This window comes from Chanodichthys erythropterus, chromosome 6 (genome assembly GCF_024489055.1).
Source record: "Chanodichthys erythropterus isolate Z2021 chromosome 6, ASM2448905v1, whole genome shotgun sequence".
NCBI lineage: Eukaryota > Metazoa > Chordata > Actinopteri > Cypriniformes > Xenocyprididae > Chanodichthys > Chanodichthys erythropterus.
This window is the reverse complement of record NC_090226.1, coordinates 1,354,421-1,371,401: the sequence shown is the minus strand read 5'-3', so window position 1 is coordinate 1,371,401 and position 16,981 is coordinate 1,354,421. Positions and strand designations below refer to the sequence as shown.

Genomic DNA, 16,981 nt, shown 5'->3' with positions numbered 1-16,981 from the left:
TCCACCCCAAGGAGTGTACAAGTTACATTTATTCACATCTTGTGCAGTATCTTAAAATGTGCAGACGTAGCCATTTTTTTTTTCAGAAAACCAATATATATCTGTTTTTAAATTCTAATTATAATTCTAATTTTAAATTTAAATTCTGTACTACTTACATTATCGCATGCATAAGTATCATAAACCCACTTTAAAAATGATAGTCAAATGCAATAGATCATCATTAAAACCCTTTCTTTGTCCATTTATTCAGCTTCTTAATGATTTTAGTAGTTACATTTAACATAGATAGGTTTTAGCAAGTTATTGACAACATTATTTCTATTATACTATATTCTATTATACTTCATTTTTATGAACATTTGCACATGGCTTCTGTCTTGATAGACAAACATGGACAGGATGTGGGACCTCAAAATAGTTCTCAAATCCCAACTACATTAAAAATATGGTTGCAGCGAGGATCAATATGGTTGTTTTGAAGTTTTTAAACCAATTCTGTCAAAAACAATATATTACATAAAAAAAATGCTGGGTTAAAAACAACCCAATTGTTGGGTTGAAAATGGATAAACCCAACAATTGGGTTGTTTTAACCCAATGTTTGTCCAATGTGCTGGGTAGTTTTATTTAACTCAACTATTGTTTAAAACTGAATGTATGGCTGAATTAAAATGAACCCAAAATAGGTTGGAAATTAAAAATCAGACACATAATTACTATTGACTTTTTTTTTTACAAAATTGTCAAGAAACACATTAATAAAAAATTTTTTATAACTCACAATCGCGAGTTTATATCTCGCAGTTCTGAGAAAAAGAGTCAAATTTTCTGGATATAAAATTGCAATTGCAAGTTTTAAAAAAAGCCCAAATTGTGAGACAAAAATTTGCAATTAATTTTTTTATTTTTCTGGCAGAAACAAGCTTCCATAGATATCACTTCCAGTTGATTTGATCGCACCAGAAGTGGAAAGTCACATCAGGTGCATTGCATTGTGGAAATGCAATTCATTTAGGCAATTACAGTTTGCATCCACTATGCTAATTTGCACACTGTGCACAATGCATATTGTAAAAATAGTATGAGTATATGCTATTCTAAACGCAGCCATGCCGTTAGACTCGATAGGACTATCTCATCACTCCTAATGAAGTCTAATTACAGCCGTGTTGATGTGAACAGCAGATGACCCCTACATGAACAGCACATCCTGGAAGCGCTAGAGTTTTCTTGTCAAAACAAGACGATCAGTGAGGAAATGCAGAAAAGTGCTCATCCGACAGACATCAATTTAATCCAATTTCAGACCAAAAACAGGAACATGTAGGCCACTATATAATATATACGATGTAAATCTAAATAGCCCTGTGGTCCATTTAAGAGGCATATTAAAGTTGGCTGCTACAAAGTCTACAATATATCGCAGTGAGAATATGGCTCAATGGTTTTATAACTGCAGTAAAACAGCTGATGTGGGTTTGACTGATGCATTTTATAGGAACAGGGATTGATAAACACCGGTGCGATTGACTGATATGTGAATGTGACATCAGGTATTCCTGGTAGTGCATAAACTTGCATTGCTCCCAAAAGAAAACAAACCTTTGAATCAAAAGTTTGAGGTAAAGATGTTTCTGAATGCTCACTAATGCTGCATTTATTTGATTAAAAAATACAGTAAAAAATATTTTTACAATTTCTATGTGAATATATAATAAAATGTAATTTTATTCCTGTGATCAAAGCTGAATTTTCAGCATCATTACTCCAGTCTTCAGTGTCACATGATCCTTCAGAAATCATTCTGATATGATGATTTGATGCTCAACAAATATCTATGATTATTATCAATGTTGAAAACAGTTGAGCTGCTTCATATTTTTATGGAAACTGGGATTATATATATATATATATATATATATATATATATATATATATATATATATATATATATATATATATATATATATATATGTATTTTTTTTTTTTTTTTTTTTTTCAGGATTCTTTGATTAATAGAAAGAATTAGAATTAATTTGTAACATTATAAAAGTCTTTACTATCACATTTGATCAGTCCTTGCTTTTATTTCTTACAGAAATCTTACTGACCGCAAACTCTTGAAGTGTATATGAGCCGTTCTGCAGAATTGGTTCAAAGTCAGAGTTGAAAAAAGAAAAAAAAAAGTCTTTTTACACAAATTTTGTATGTATGCAAATTGTTTAAAACCGAAGGTACACATTTCTAGTAATTGTGCAGTTAATTCTCATATTGTATTTTCAGAAAGTTTTGGAATATTTTTCATCTCTCCAAATTTGTCACTACCGAAACGCAATAATAAATAATTTAATCAGAAGAGACACATTGACCTATTGAGATTTTGTAAATATATTTTTTGTTCCCATTCAGTCGGTCACGTTCGACGTACGTCGGACAGACCGACGAATAGGAATCTCGCTAGAGAGGCCAATCTACTTCGAGTGTAACTAAACGAGCCAATGCACATTGGCATGCAATCATATGCATCAGCTGCTTGCCTCGCAGCGCGGGTATATAATGAGCAGCAGGTGCGTTGCATCTTCAGCTTTTCGCTTCGGAGCCAAACCTTCTCAACACTGAAGAAGATAGCTACTGAAACCACGAGTGTGAACGAGTCTGCTCTTCGAGACGTCTCTTGGTTGCGGTGCAGGCGGACAGCGCAGCAGCGGGGCCGATTTCTCCTTTGTTTTTCTTTGCCTTTTTTATTTGAGCAAAAGCTGTAATCAGCGTGAAGGCCGTTCTCACGGCTGGTGAAACGGTGCGCCTAGAGCGCTAAAAAGCTGTTATTACAGCTGGTAAGAGAGCGCCTTCAAGGAGAGTGCACACGACAGGCTGCACATTTCCCTGTCTGTGCTGCAGCGGCTTTTCCCCTGCGTGCTTCAGCACCTAAAAGAGTCAGTCCTTGAAAGAGCTTACACGAGTAGTTCGCGTCTTTTTAAAGATGTCGTTCTACTTGTGTGTTTCTGGATGCGGTCGTTACCTGGCGCCTCGGGATGGTCACCAGCGCTGTATCGCGTGCTTGGGCTTAAGGCACGCTGAGGCGGCGTTTGTGGACGAGTCATGTACCCATTGTGGGAAGATGACCGTCGCGGAGCTGCGGTCGAGACTCCACTTTCTGCAAAGGGGTGGAGTCCCGGTCCCGACGCCTCGTTCCAATCCTCCTCAGAGGGTTGCTTCGGGCGGCGGGGCTGGTGACTTGAGGATCACGGTGAGCGCGTTTCCTTCGGGGAACCAACCCCCTAGGAACCCTCACCCCTCTTGCGCTCCGCAGCCAGTAGAGCTGCCGGGGGAACGCGGTGGACCACCCCAGAGGTGTGTACCATCCGTATCCTTCGGAGCTCCCCAAGACGACCGGATGTCGATCGCTGCATCGGAGGGTGAGCCTGACGCTTCTGGGGATGACGATTCGGCGCAGCTGCCTCCCTCGGGAGTGACGACTGTGCCCGATTCAGACCCGGAAATGATGGCTATGCTTTCCCCGGGCCGCCAACAGGGTCGGGCTCGTGTGGAACCCTCCACCGTGTCCCGAGCCCTCGAGGTTGGATGATTGGTATCTCGGGGTGGCAAGGGCTGGTTCTCAGCCCCCCACCCCAGTGCCTTTCTTCCCGGAGGTGCATGAAGAGCTCACTGGCACGTGGACGGCACCTTTTACTGCCCGAAGCCGTGTCGGTGGGTCCTCCTCCCTCACCACCCTTGATGGTGGAGCGGCTAAGGGTTATACGCGCATACCCCCTGTGGAACGGGCCGTTGCTATGCAACTGTGCCCTAACTCCACCTGGCGGGGGAGCCGTCTCTCCCTTCCCGGGCCTGTAAGTACTCGTCGGATCTTACCGGCAAGGCTTATCAGGCCTGTGGGGAAGCCGCTTCCGCCTTACACGCTATGGCGTGTTGTTGCAGGTCCATCAGGCCAAGGCACTGAAGGACCTGCACGAGGGTGGTCACGATCCGCAAGTTCTACAAGAACTTCGTGCCGCGACGGACCTCGCGCTCCGAGCGACGAAGGTTACGGCGCGGTCAGTGGGTCGTGCGATGTCCACCATGGTGGTCCAGGAACGCCATCTCTGGCTGTGTCTTGCGGACATGAGGGATACCGACAAAGTCAGGTTTCTTAATTCCCCCGTGTCCCAGACCGGCCTCTTCGGCGACGCGGTCGAGAACTTTGCCCAACAGTTCTCGGCTGTACAAAAGCAGTCAGAGGCGATCAGTCACATCCTGCCGAGGCGGTCAGCTGCTGCACCTCCACCGCCGGCGGCACCTCAGACTGCCCGTCGCCGAGGGCGCCCCCCTGCAGCCGCCCCCGCTCCGACGCCCCAGCAGCAGCAGCCTCCATCCAAGCGGCGTCGTGGAGCCGGTCGCGGGCGGGGTGCCCAGCCCGTCCAGCCACCCCCTAAGAAGAAGGGGGGCAAGGCCAAGTCCAAGCGGCCCTAGGACGGGCGACCCGGAGATGGACAAGACTGCTCTTCAGGAGGTGGTGACCGCACAGCTCCTTCCCCCGGAGGAGGGCCGGGTGGAGAATCTTTTGTTTCCCCTTTTTGTTCCGCCGCTGGCTCAACGGCCAGCGGTACCCAAATTTTCAATAAAAGAGCAGTTTCCTCTATCTCCGGGTCCGAAGAGGGCTCGGAGAGCAGTGGGAGGATTAGAACCTCACCACTCTCATCCACCTCTTCTGTCGCCAGCGGACAGCAGCGAGCAGCAGGTAGGCAAAACCTCGACTGCTCCCTCTGTCCACCCGTGGAAGCAGGTAAGTGTTGCACAGCACACTGTGACCCCGCTTCGGGCCGCCTCACACAGAGAGCCTCCCGGGCCGCGTCCCTGCGTTCCACCTCGCTGCCCCGCGGCGGGTACGCCGGTGGTCCCCTTGGTGCCGCTTGCGCGGTCTCTGGGAGCCTGGCTAGCGCTCCCCAGTCCGTCTCGCTGGCTCCTTCGGACCATCAGGCTCGGCTATGCGATTCAGTTCGCCCGGCGCCCCCAAGTTCAGGGGCATCCTCTTCACTACAGTGAAAGATGCCGATGCCCCTGTTCTGCGTGCGGAGATCGCAGTCCTACTGGCGAAGGACGCGATAGAGCCGGTCCCTCCAGCCGATTTGAGGTCGGGGTTCTACAGCCCCTACTTCATTGTACCCAAGAAAAGCGGCGGGTTACGACCGATCTTGGACCTGCGAGTTTTGAATCGGAGCCTTCACAAGCTACCGTTCAAAATGCTCACGCAGAAACGCATTTTCGAGTGCATCCGTCCCCGAGATTGGTTTGCAGCGATCGACCTGAAGGACGCGTACTTCCATGTTTCGATTCTTCCGCGACACAGGCCATTCCTGAGATTCGCGTTCGAAGGTCGAGCATATCAGTACAGAGTCCTACCCTTCGGGCTGGCCCTGTCTCCCCGCGTCTTCACGAAAGTCGTGGAGGGAGCCCTTGTTCCCATGAGAGAACAGGGTGTTCGCATTCTCAACTATCTAGACGACTGGCTTATCCTAGCACAGTCTCGGGATCAGTTGTGCGAACACAGGGATTTGGTGCTCAGTCACCTCAGCCAGTTGGGGCTTCGGGTCAACTGGGAAAAGAGCAAACTCGCCCCAGTGCAGAGGATCTCTTTTCTCGGTATGGAGTTGGATTCGGTCGAACAGATAGCACGCCTCACAGAGGAACGTGCTCGGTCGGTGTTGAACTGCCTGAATACGTTCAATGGCAGGACAGCGGTCCCACTGAAGTTCTTTCAGAGGCTCCTGGGGCATATGGCGGCTGCAGCGGCTGTAACACCGCTCGGTCTGCTTCATATGAGACCACTTCAGCACTGGCTTCACGGCCGAGTCCCGAGATGGGCGTGGCAACGCGGCACGTTCCGGGTGCCAATCACTCAGGAGTGCCGCCGAACCTTCAGTCCGTGGTCGGACCCTTTGTTTCTTCGGGCAGGAGTGCCCCTAGAACAAGTGTCCCGGCATGCTGTGGTTTTCACAGATGCTTCTGCCACCGGCTGGGGTGCCACGTACAACGGGCATGCAGTCTCAGGGGTTTGGACGGGACCCCATCTGCATTGGCACATCAATTGCCTCGAGTTGCTGGCAGTACGCCTTGCTCTGAGCCGCCTCAAAGGCCTGCTTCAGGGCAAGCATGTACTGGTCCGTACGGACAACACTGCGACCGTTGCGTACATCAACCGTCAAGGTGGTCTACGCTCCCGTCGCATGTCGCAACTCGCCCGCCATCTCCTCCTGTGGAGTCGGAAGCATCTGAGGTCGCTTCGCGCCATTCATGTCCCCGGTGTGCTCAACCGTGTGGCCGACGAGCTATCACGAGCTGCGCTGCCCGGAGAGTGGCGACTCCACCCCCAGGTGGTTCAGCTGATCTGGAGAGAGTTCGGAGAGGCTCAGGTAGACCTGTTTGCCTCACCAGAAACCTCCCACTGCCAGTTGTTTTACTCTCTGACCGAGGGAACACTCGGGACAGATGCACTGGCTCACAGCTGGCCCCGGGGCCTGCGCAAATATGCGTTTCCCCCAGTGAGCCTACTTGCACAGACCCTGTGCAAAGTCAGGGAGGACGAGGAGCAGGTCTTGTTAGTTGCGCCTTACTGGCCCAACCGGACCTGGTTCCCAGAACTCTCACTCCTCGCGACAGCCCCTCCCTGGCCCATCCCTCTGAGAGAGGACCTGCTCTCTCAGAGACGGGGCACCCTATGGCACCCGCGTCCAGACCTCTGGAAACTCCATGTCTGGTCCCTGGACGGGACGCGGAGGTTCTAGGTGACACTGTCTACGAGACGTGCTTACGCCTCGAAGTGGAACCTGTTCGTCGAGTGGTGTTCTTCTCGTCGAGAAGACCCCGAAGATGCTCGATCGGAGTCGTGCTTTCCTTCTTGCAGCAAGGGTTGAAGCGTAGGCTGTCCCCCTCCACCCTCAAAGTCCATACTGCTGCCATATCCGCTTACCACGACCACCTAGATGGCAACTCTGTTGGTCAGCACGACCTGGTCATCAGGTTCCTTAGGGGGCGAGACGGTTAAATCCTCCTCGTCCCCCCTCCATACCCTCTTGGGACCTTACTCTGGTGCTCAGAGCACTCCAGATTGCTCCCTTTGAGCCTTTGCTGTCAGCAGACTTAAAGATTCTCTATGAAGACTTTGCTGCTGGTGGCATTGGCCTCCATCAAGAGGGTAGGGGACCTGCAGTCATTTTCGGTCGACGAATCGTGCCTAGAGTTCGGGCCGGGTGACAGCCACGTGGTACTGAGACCCCGGCCTGGCTACGTGCCCAAGGTTCCTACCACCCCCTTCAGGGACCAGGTAGTGAGCCTGTAAGCGCTGCCCTCGGAGGAGGCAGACCCAGCCCTGGCTTTGCTCTGTCCAGTTCGCGCCTTGCGACTGTACTTAGACAGAACTCGAAGCTTCAGGACCTCAGACCAGCTCTTTGTCTGTTACGGAGGCCAGCAGAAGGGAAAGGCTGTCTCCAAGCAGAGGATGGCCCACTGGATAGTGGATGCCATCGCCCTGGCTTACCAAGCTCAGGGCGTGCCCTGCCCGCTCAGGTTGCATGCCCACTCCACGAGAGGTGTGGCATCCTCCTGGGCGCTGGCTCGTGGCGCCTCGCTAACAGACATTTGTAGAGCTGCGGGCTGGGCGACACCTAACACGTTCGCTAGATACTATAGCCTTCGTGTCGAGCCGGTCTCCTCCCGTGTTCTCGCCTCAGGTCAGAGGCACGGAGAGGCCCCGGCTTAGTGTCGGCTTGCTGCGCTACATGCGCATTCTATTCTCCAGAGAGTCCCTACGGGCAGACCCTGTTGAGTCCTCCGGTTACCCTTCGGCAGCCGACGTGGCGGAGCGTCTGGCGCCAGGCCTATACTCCGTTGTATCCTTGAGAACCGGATTTAGGCTGGGTTCCATATGTGTGACCCTACGGGGATCCCATATGGCTTTTTCCACGGCTGCTCCTAAACGAAGCCCGTGTCTTTCCCTCTGGGAGAACCCATCTCTCATCGAGTGGAGTCACCCCAGTTCTTCCATATGTTGTACAACCTACAAGGTTAGTCCATATGTACTTATCCATATAACTCCTTCGGGGAAGGATATGGCTTCCGCAGCGTTCCTTATCGCATGTAAGGCTACGCTTTCCCAGCGTTATCCAATTGTCGCACTGAGTGGGTTTTGGGAACAACAGTGATCGACACTCTCTGCGTGAGCCTGGTCCCACCGTCCTTAGGCAAGGGGGTTCAGGTGGCTCACGTCAGAGCGCTGGAAGAGGGCAGCTCCTGTGGCGCTTTGGTAGGGATTCCTATTCGTCGGTCTGTCCGACGTACGTCGAACGTGACCGACTGAATGGGAACGTCTCGGTTACATAGGTAACCCTCGTTCCCTGAAGGAGGGAACGGAGACGTACGTCCCGTCGCCACAGGCGTTGTCCTGCTGATGCTGCAGCCTGCTCGGTTCGGCTCCTCAGCGAAAACCTGAAGATGCAACGCACCTGCTGCTCATTATATACCCGCGCTGCGAGGCAAGCAGCTGATGCATATGATTGCATGCCAATGTGCATTGGCTCGTTTAGTTACACTCGAAGTAGATTGGCCTCTCTAGCGAGATTCCTATTCGTCGGTCTGTCCGACGTACGTCTCCGTTCCCTCCTTCAGGGAACGAGGGTTACCTATGTAACCGAGACGTTATTTTTTAAAACAGTTTTCACAGGTAAATCAATAACAATTAAAATTTGAACAATATTTCAAGTGTAATTTATGAAATTTGTTATATTTTGTAAAAGTCATAAAGTTTATCAACTGATTTCAAAGTGAAGGATTCATTAGTTTGAATAAACATTGAATCAAACACTATAATAACATCTGAGTTTATCATTCAATATACTTTATTTTTGACAAATCATCTCATGTTTCGGTCGTGATGCACAGTTTCGGTCGTGACAGTAATGTGTTGGTAGTGACCACATCACATGACACAATTTAACTCGCATACTAAAACACTAATGATTTGCATAACTGTACTAAAATTTAGTTTATTTCCCCCAAATAAATAATTATGTTCCCTTTTGTCACTACCGAAACAGTCACGACCGAAACATGTGGAGAAGTCAAAGAAGATAATCAGCACATGGTTATCTAACACAGATCTGAACAGTTGTACACACATAAAAACTACATTTTAGAAGTTTGCTTAATTGCAGAAAAAGGTTTTTGTTAGTGACGTTCCTTAAAGCTACACGCAGATTTTCAGATTTCTGAACACATTTAACTCAGAATGATGATCTCTGCTGTGAAAGACACAGGAATATTTCTGATCAGAAATGTAGAAGTGTGTTAAAATCAGTCTCATACAATGACTAAAACACACACTGTTTCGGTAGTGACATGACATTTTTGGTAGTGGGATAGCAGTTTGCACCAATTCTGTAGAATGGCCCATATAAAGGTTTGGGAAGGAAGTGATGGAGGATATCTGACATTCTCCTCTGATGATGTCCTGATGAGCAATCGCACTCACCACGTCATACTGAGCTCTAACTCATTTAATATGCAGGCCAGCTATAAAATTTGGAAATTAAACGCATGTATATAAATAGCTGCATTGTGGAGAAACTTGTCTAGATGTCATATCTCAAACTGCTGCCATTTATTCTGCAGAGAAAGCATCTCAGCCATTAAAACAAAGCACAAGTTCAAATGTCACACAAACTGCCCTTTAAATCAAATCAGAATTGAGTCACTCGCCGTCTTTCTCTGATATGGAGGTTTGAGACATCATTTATCACAAGGTGCGGTGAATCTAAACAAGACAAATCACAAAAGCTCTGTCTGAAAGCCCTGAAAAACTTTCATTTTACGTGCCTTTGATTCTTTTCTTCACTTCATTCTAAAGGCCTTTGTTGATTCAAAAAGTTCTTGATGTTTCGTTAGCGGCGCTTCAGATTAGAATAGCACCAGAACACACATGGGTTTCTGTGATTCTCACTGGATACTTTAGTGATTAATTTACAAGAAGAAAGCAGCAAACTACAAATAAATCCTAACTGTGATAGCTCCACAAAAACTCTCTCAAAGAAAATCATTAGAACATTCTTAATTAGTGGCGCATTTCCATCTCTGGTTTAACTATGACTGTCATCCAGAGATCTGGTCTGATCAGCCGCAGGAAATGAGGTCCTCGGGGGCTCGTTACAAACTCACAGACCACCATCACCAACTCAGAGCCGCTCGGTTCACCGCCGACATGCTGAAGCAAACACAGGTGTAAATACAGACCACAATGTCAGCCAATCAGAACATCCTGCAGCAACCACATAGCAACGCACTATAAACACTTGGAACTCCAATGCAACTGCATAGCAACAGGCTTTGCAAAATCAAATGCATTTAATAATATAATTAATTACAGGACTTTTATTTTATAGAACCAAATATATTTTAGTTCTATATTTATGTTGTTAAATTCCATAAAACACAATTAATTTACAGGTATTAACTATAATTTAGTTAACAAAAAACCCTTTAATTCAGATTAATGTGTAGCATTTTCAATATATTATATTATAAATGAAACCAAATTATTTTCATAATTTAGTTAACAAAATAAAATAAAATAAAATAAAATATTTAATTAAGATGTATAGTGTTTTATAATATTGTAATATAAATTAAATCAAAATAATTTCACCCCAAAAATCACATAGATAATAAATTATTTGTAATATAAAATATTTTATTATCACTATAGGTTCATCTTGCATTGCAACATTTTTATTTAAAATATGCATTATTGTAATTAAATCAGCATAAATGTACAACTGTCCCATAAATACAGACCAGAATATCAAAGAGACTTGGCAACCACATAGCAACGCACTATAAATACTTGGGACACCATAGCAACTGCATAGCAACACTCTGGCAACAGGCAAAAATCAATGCATTTAATAATATAATCAATTTTACAATTATTGTTTTATAGAATTGTGTATATTTTGGTTCTATATGTGTGTTGTTAAATTCCACAAAACACAATTAATGTACAGGTATTTTCTATAATAATTTAGTTAAACAAATTAAACCAAATTATTTACAGTTAACAAAACATATTTAATTAAGATGTATAGCGTTTTATAATATTGTATTATAAATTAAATAAAAATAATTTCACACCTAAATCACATGGATAAATAATTAATTATATGAAATATAATTATTTAATTTAAATGAAACCTATTATATTATCATTATGGGTTCATCTTGCATTGCAACATTATTTTCATGACAATTTTTATTCAAAATATTCATTATTGTAATTAAATCAGCATGAATGTATACAACTGGCCAGTAAATGCAGACCAGAATATTAAAGAGCAACACACTATAAACACTTGGTGCATCATAGCAACACCCTAGCGACAGGCTTTGCATCAATGCATTTATTAATGCAATCATATATACAATTGATATTTTGTTTCTAGATTTATGTTGTTAAGATCCAGACTGTAATATCTCGACCCGAGATGACCTGTTGTACTGTACGCTGACCTGAATACAGTGCAGGTGGAGAAATATTGTGCAGTAATATTAGATTAGCAGACCTGCAGAATTCTATAATACGATTGACAGATGCTTCTATAATGACCCTGATTCAACACACATCACGTCATACCTTTCTCAATCTAATGAAGACGTCCAATTAGACCGTCTTTACCCGTCCTGACCCCTGAAACATGAGCATCTGACTTCCAAAAGGTGAACATTTCAAATATTTGAAGTCACAGTAAATCACCGGAGTGAATGACGTTTAAAAAAAAAATGAGTCAGCAATAATGCATCTTTCCGAGAAACCCAATTTATGTTTGGCCACCAGATCACCATCCATTTGGGTGTATCCCAGCGGGACCGGCGTGACGCAGGACAGACGCGGAGGGATCTTCAGGAAAGTGAATAATCAGGTGTATAAAAGCGAGCGGTCAGGAGAAAGAGAGACAGAGCTGAGGAAACTACAGGTGGACAGAGATCATATACAGCTGACCGGACCGCTGAAAACATCCTGACTGTGAGGTATTTCAGTCTTTGATGTTATTACCGTTATATTGTTGGACATTTATAGTAGTTTGGGTAAGTCCTAAAACATGTTTGGGTCAAATATGGACCATTGGTTTTGAATTAGATCAAATTTAAAAATGCATTTGTTACTCAAAGTGAACTGAAAATAGCTAAAAAGTGCTTAAAATGGCAACTAGATCTAGAGATGCATTTTCCCTTGTTTGTTTGTCTATATAATTTTAATATAAAATCTTAATATGGAGGAGAAAAAAGACAAAAATGCAAAAAGAAAAACACTCACAGCTGATAAGTGGTTGTGAATGTGTTTGTTCTGACCTGAAGATCAGCAGAAGTCATGTGTTCGCTGAGCAGCTGTCAGACGCTCCTCCTGATGGCCGTCTGCGGGATCTTCTGCTGCCGGACTCTCGCGCTGCCGGCTATCTCTGCGTATCCTGACATCAGGTGAGACATAAAACAATATTCATCTACAGGAATTAGCTGTGATTTAGTTAAAAAATGTTATGGATTTTTTAAATTAAGATTAATATGTAGTGTTTTCATTATATTGTATTATAAACTAAATCAAATTAATTGCACCACAGAATAATATGGGGGGGGGGGGTGGGACAACTACTTTTTTTTTTTTTAAATATAGACTATAAATCCTTTAAATACAATTAAAATAAAACCTATTTTATTATCATTATGGGTTCATTTTGCATTGTGACATACTATTTTCATAATATTTTCATGCCGATTTTTATTCAAAATTTGCATTATTGTAACTAAATTAGCATGCATTTACATATATACATATACACATACACACACATATCATATATATATATATATATCTTGTTTACTAATATAATTAATTCCTATAAAACCTCTTATATTATCATTATGGGTTTGTTTTGCATTGTGACAATTTTTTATTCAAAATTCGCATTATTGTAACTGAATCAGTATACATTTATAATATATTTAAAATATTTTTATATTTATTTAAATGTATATTAAAACTAAAATGAAACCTTTTATCATCATTATGGGTTCATTTTGCGTTGTGACATTATTTCAATTATTTTGTTGCATTACTGTAAATGAATCAGAATTTTATAAATTTATTATATATATATATATTTTTTTTATGAATTTGTAAATTTTGAATATATTTATTTATATATGTAGAAATTATAATTTATATAAATAATTTATATAATTTATAAATATATAGAAGTTATAATTTATTTAAATATATTTTAATACACATTAATTCAAATGAAACCTTTTGTTATAATTATGCATTCGTTTTGCATTGTGATGTTAATTGGCATGAAAATAAAGCTACAATGCAAAAGATTCACGCATAAATACTCATACGCATACGCATACTCATTAGTCACTCATAAGTATCATATACATAAGAAATGCATGTGTGTGAAATATGTATATATTTTGCATCTTAATTGTTTGCAGACCAGGCGCTCTTGATGAAGACAGAGAGGACGACTGGACGAGAGACGCGTCGCTGCAGGACCTCGAGGCGTATAAACTCCTGTATGAACTCGCAAACAACATCGAGAGGTGCGTGCTTCATTTACTCTCTCGTAAAACATTATAGAGCCATTTTCAGAGGAAAGACTAAAGCTGTAAATGTGATGATGATGGTCTTTCGTGGGGACAAACAGCTTTGAGTTTACGAGAAGACCATCTTACAATCCAATAAAAAGCATTTTTTTTTAATATCTGTATTCCTTTTAGACCATCCAGACACGCTGATGGGCTGTTCACGAGCGGATACAGCAAACTGCTCGGACAACTGTCTGCTAAAGAATACCTGGAGTCTTTACTCGCAAAGAGAGTCGGGTAAAGAGAAAAAAAATGGATGAATGTGCTAAACATCACATGATAATGTGGCATCTGTTGTGACGCTGATTCAATGAAGCTGATAATAATGATTTTCCTGCAGTGATGAGCTGGATGTGGAGCAGATGCCTGTGAAACGTCATTCAGACGCCGTCTTCACCGACAACTACAGCCGCTACCGCAAACAGATGGCGGCCAAGAAATACCTCAACTCAGTTCTGGCCGGGAAAAGGAGGTACGACTCAAAAAGGAGGCAAGAGTCGCTATTAATAGTGCGATAAAACATCACAAAGGCTACAAGAAACCACCGCCAATTTTTTCCCATCTGAATGCATTTTGTTTTTCATTATAGCAAGTTTATGATCTCTTATGATCTCTGGTTTAGGTGATGCACTCACGCTCAAACGCTGCCTGTGCTCTTCAACATGTAAGTGCACTCATAGATCATGCCGTCCCCTTCTTAAATCACACATAAAAGTTGTCAAATGGAATAAAATGCGGTTGTTTCTGTAGGTGACACGGACGGCACAGCTTCAAGACTTCGCCATCATTATATATTCAAGCTTACACAATCTATTATGGGCTGAGATTGAATTAACGGCACTAAACGCAACACAGACTGAACTCTTGTGTCCTCAAGTGAACGACGCGTCCGGTTTGCTGTTGGCTGGAATAATGCTGTTATGTCTATAGAAATCTATTTTGACTGCAGTCATTCTTGATAACTGAAATCAAACCAATAAAAATAATCATGTTTGTAAAAACAGTTTTGTCTGCCACTGTCATTTCTTTACTCTGTCATGAAATAACCAGAAAAATCTCTGTTGGATGTGATTCTTTAAGGGGCCGTTTACACGACACCATTTTTAACTAAAAACGGAAAACTTAAGCGTTTTAGTCGTTCATTTACACGGGGGCCTGAAAACACAAACTTTTGAAAACAACCATTTCAAAGTGCAAGTTTTTGAAAATTATACCGTTATCTCCATAAAAAGTAATAAATAAATAGATCATGAATTTGTGACATCGCCATCTACTGGCCTGGCAGCAGAATACAGCGTTTTTAGTTGTTTTCGCAGATATACAGTATGTGAACGAGATCATTTTTACAATGTTGTCGTCTGTATGCAGAAAAACTCAAAGGAAAAGCTTTTCCGTTTTTAGTACATCGTTGCCATGTAAACATACCCTACCTAAATCCATTTATCTATATTCAGGTTTTAAAGTGCAAATTTATGAAAACGATACCTTTATTGTCGCCATGTAAACTAAGAAAAATTTCAAATTTGTGAAACAGTGATGTCATGCGCATTACATGTTCAGTCTATAGGCATGTAGTGTTTGTTAACCAAGTGACGTCGCCATCTATTGGCCGGACAGCAGAATACAGCCATTTTAATTGTTTTCACGGATATGTATGAACCAGATCGTTTTGACAACATTGTCAAAAGGAAAAGCTTTTCCATTTTTAGCATATCGTTGTCCTGTAAAAGTAACCTAAATCCATTTATCTGTTCAAACTGAATAATACTAAGTTGTTTTCATTGTTTTCAACCAAAAACGGAAACTTTTTATGTGTTTTGACTTTATTTAGATGACAACAGCGTTTTGACGACATGAAAACAAACTTTTGAAAACGGGTTTCAAAATTAAAGGTTTTGAAAACGATACCGTTGTTGTCTACATGTAAACTAAAAAAAGTTGCAAATTTGTGAAATGGTGATGTCACGCACATACGTGTTCAGTCTATAGGCACGTAAAAAAAAAAAAAAAAAGAAGTATAGGCGTGTAGTGTTTCTTAAAAAGTGACATCGCCATCTACTGGCCAGACAGCAGAATACAGCATTTTTAGTGGTTTTCACGGATATGTATGAATGGAATGATTTTTACAATGTTGTCGTATGTATGCGAAAAACTCAAAGGAAAAACGTTTCTGTTGTCGTGTAAATACTCTAAATCCATTTATTTATGTTCAGATTGAATAATAGTACGTTTTCATTTAGGGGCTGTTGTTTTCAACTAAAAACTGAAAACCTTTTAAGCGTTCTGGCCGTTCATTTACACGACAACAGTGCCCTAAACGTACCCTAAATCCATGTTCAGACTTAATAATAATAAGTTTTCATTTAGTATGCACTTGTTTATTAACTGACAGCACGCTTTGACAAGGAGAAAAGCCCTTGAATAATAATAATAATAATAATAAAAAGGTATGTGACATTTTTTTTTTCTCGTAATAATGACTTTTTTACAATGGTTGGAAAGAATTATGTTCCATACAGACTCCATCCTAATCTTTATTTATTTTCTGAATTTTTATTTTTATTTATTGAGAAGCAAACATTCATATCACTAAACATGTACAGAAAGAAAAAAAAAAAAAAAAAAAAAAATATATATATATATATATATATTATATATATATATATATATATATATTATATTGTATTATATATAAAGAGAAAAACATTGTGCATGCTTTCAAGTTTCAAGTACTTAGATATTGTTTCCAAAAACATTTTATGTCAGTTTTAAATAGTTCAAACATGGGCATTTTTTCAAACCATTTGACATTATTCTAGTGTTATTTTAGCATCATTGGGATACCATTATTGATTTTATTAATATTTTGACTCAGTTATTATATTTTCAGTTTTTATTTTAATTTTAGTTAGTTTTAGTAATTTTGTTGATTTTGTCATTTTTAAAATGAATTAAAAATGTCTATATAGATTTATAGAGTCAAAGTTTTTTACTATGGAAGTCAATAGGGTCCATCAACTGTTTGGTTACCAACATTCTTCAAAATATCTTCTTTTGTGTTCAACAGAAGAAAGAAACTCATACAGGTTTGGAACAACTAGAGGGTGAATAAATGACAGAATTGTCATTTTAGGATGAACTATCTAATAATTGAGAGTTATACCCCAAGCATTATTATTCAATCATGACCAGCAGAGGGCAACAAATTCATTTTCCAGTATGCATGGAACAACCTATCAGCACAAACTTAAGATAAATATTGCAACTTTTTCAATTTTCAATCTTTTTCAAG

The 16,981-nt window shown here is 41.9% G+C and overlaps 1 protein-coding gene across 4 annotated transcripts; it reads left to right on the top strand.

Moving 5' to 3' along the window:
• Positions 1 to 12,006: 12,006 nt before the first annotated feature.
• Positions 12,007 to 14,660, top strand: vipb (vasoactive intestinal peptide b). 4 transcript variants are annotated; one of them, XM_067387044.1, is made up of 7 exons: positions 12,007 to 12,067; positions 12,400 to 12,519; positions 13,537 to 13,644; positions 13,822 to 13,926; positions 14,030 to 14,179; positions 14,312 to 14,353; positions 14,440 to 14,660. In XM_067387044.1, exons 2-6 carry the CDS (start codon positions 12,413 to 12,415, stop codon positions 14,313 to 14,315), a joined length of 474 nt encoding a protein of 157 aa, XP_067243145.1. In that variant the 5' UTR covers positions 12,007 to 12,067; positions 12,400 to 12,412; the 3' UTR covers positions 14,316 to 14,353; positions 14,440 to 14,660. The 4 variants fall into 4 exon arrangements, with proteins under 4 accessions (XP_067243145.1, XP_067243147.1, XP_067243144.1 ...); XM_067387046.1 differs by having other exon boundaries at positions 12,011 to 12,072; positions 14,030 to 14,161; XM_067387043.1 differs by having other exon boundaries at positions 12,011 to 12,072.
• The last annotated feature ends 2,321 nt before the right edge of the window (positions 14,661 to 16,981 follow it).

Bases quoted from the DNA above. Each gene is read 5' to 3' on its own strand.
- vipb (XM_067387044.1), top strand. From the start codon at position 12,413: ATGTGTTCGCTGAGCAGCTGTCAGACGCTCCTCCTGATGGCCGTCTGC. The intron at 12,520-13,536 runs GTGAGACATAAA...AATTGTTTGCAG, and splicing joins TCTGCGTATCCTGACATCAG to ACCAGGCGCTCTTGATGAAG. The intron at 13,927-14,029 runs GTAAAGAGAAAA...ATTTTCCTGCAG, and splicing joins TTACTCGCAAAGAGAGTCGG to TGATGAGCTGGATGTGGAGC.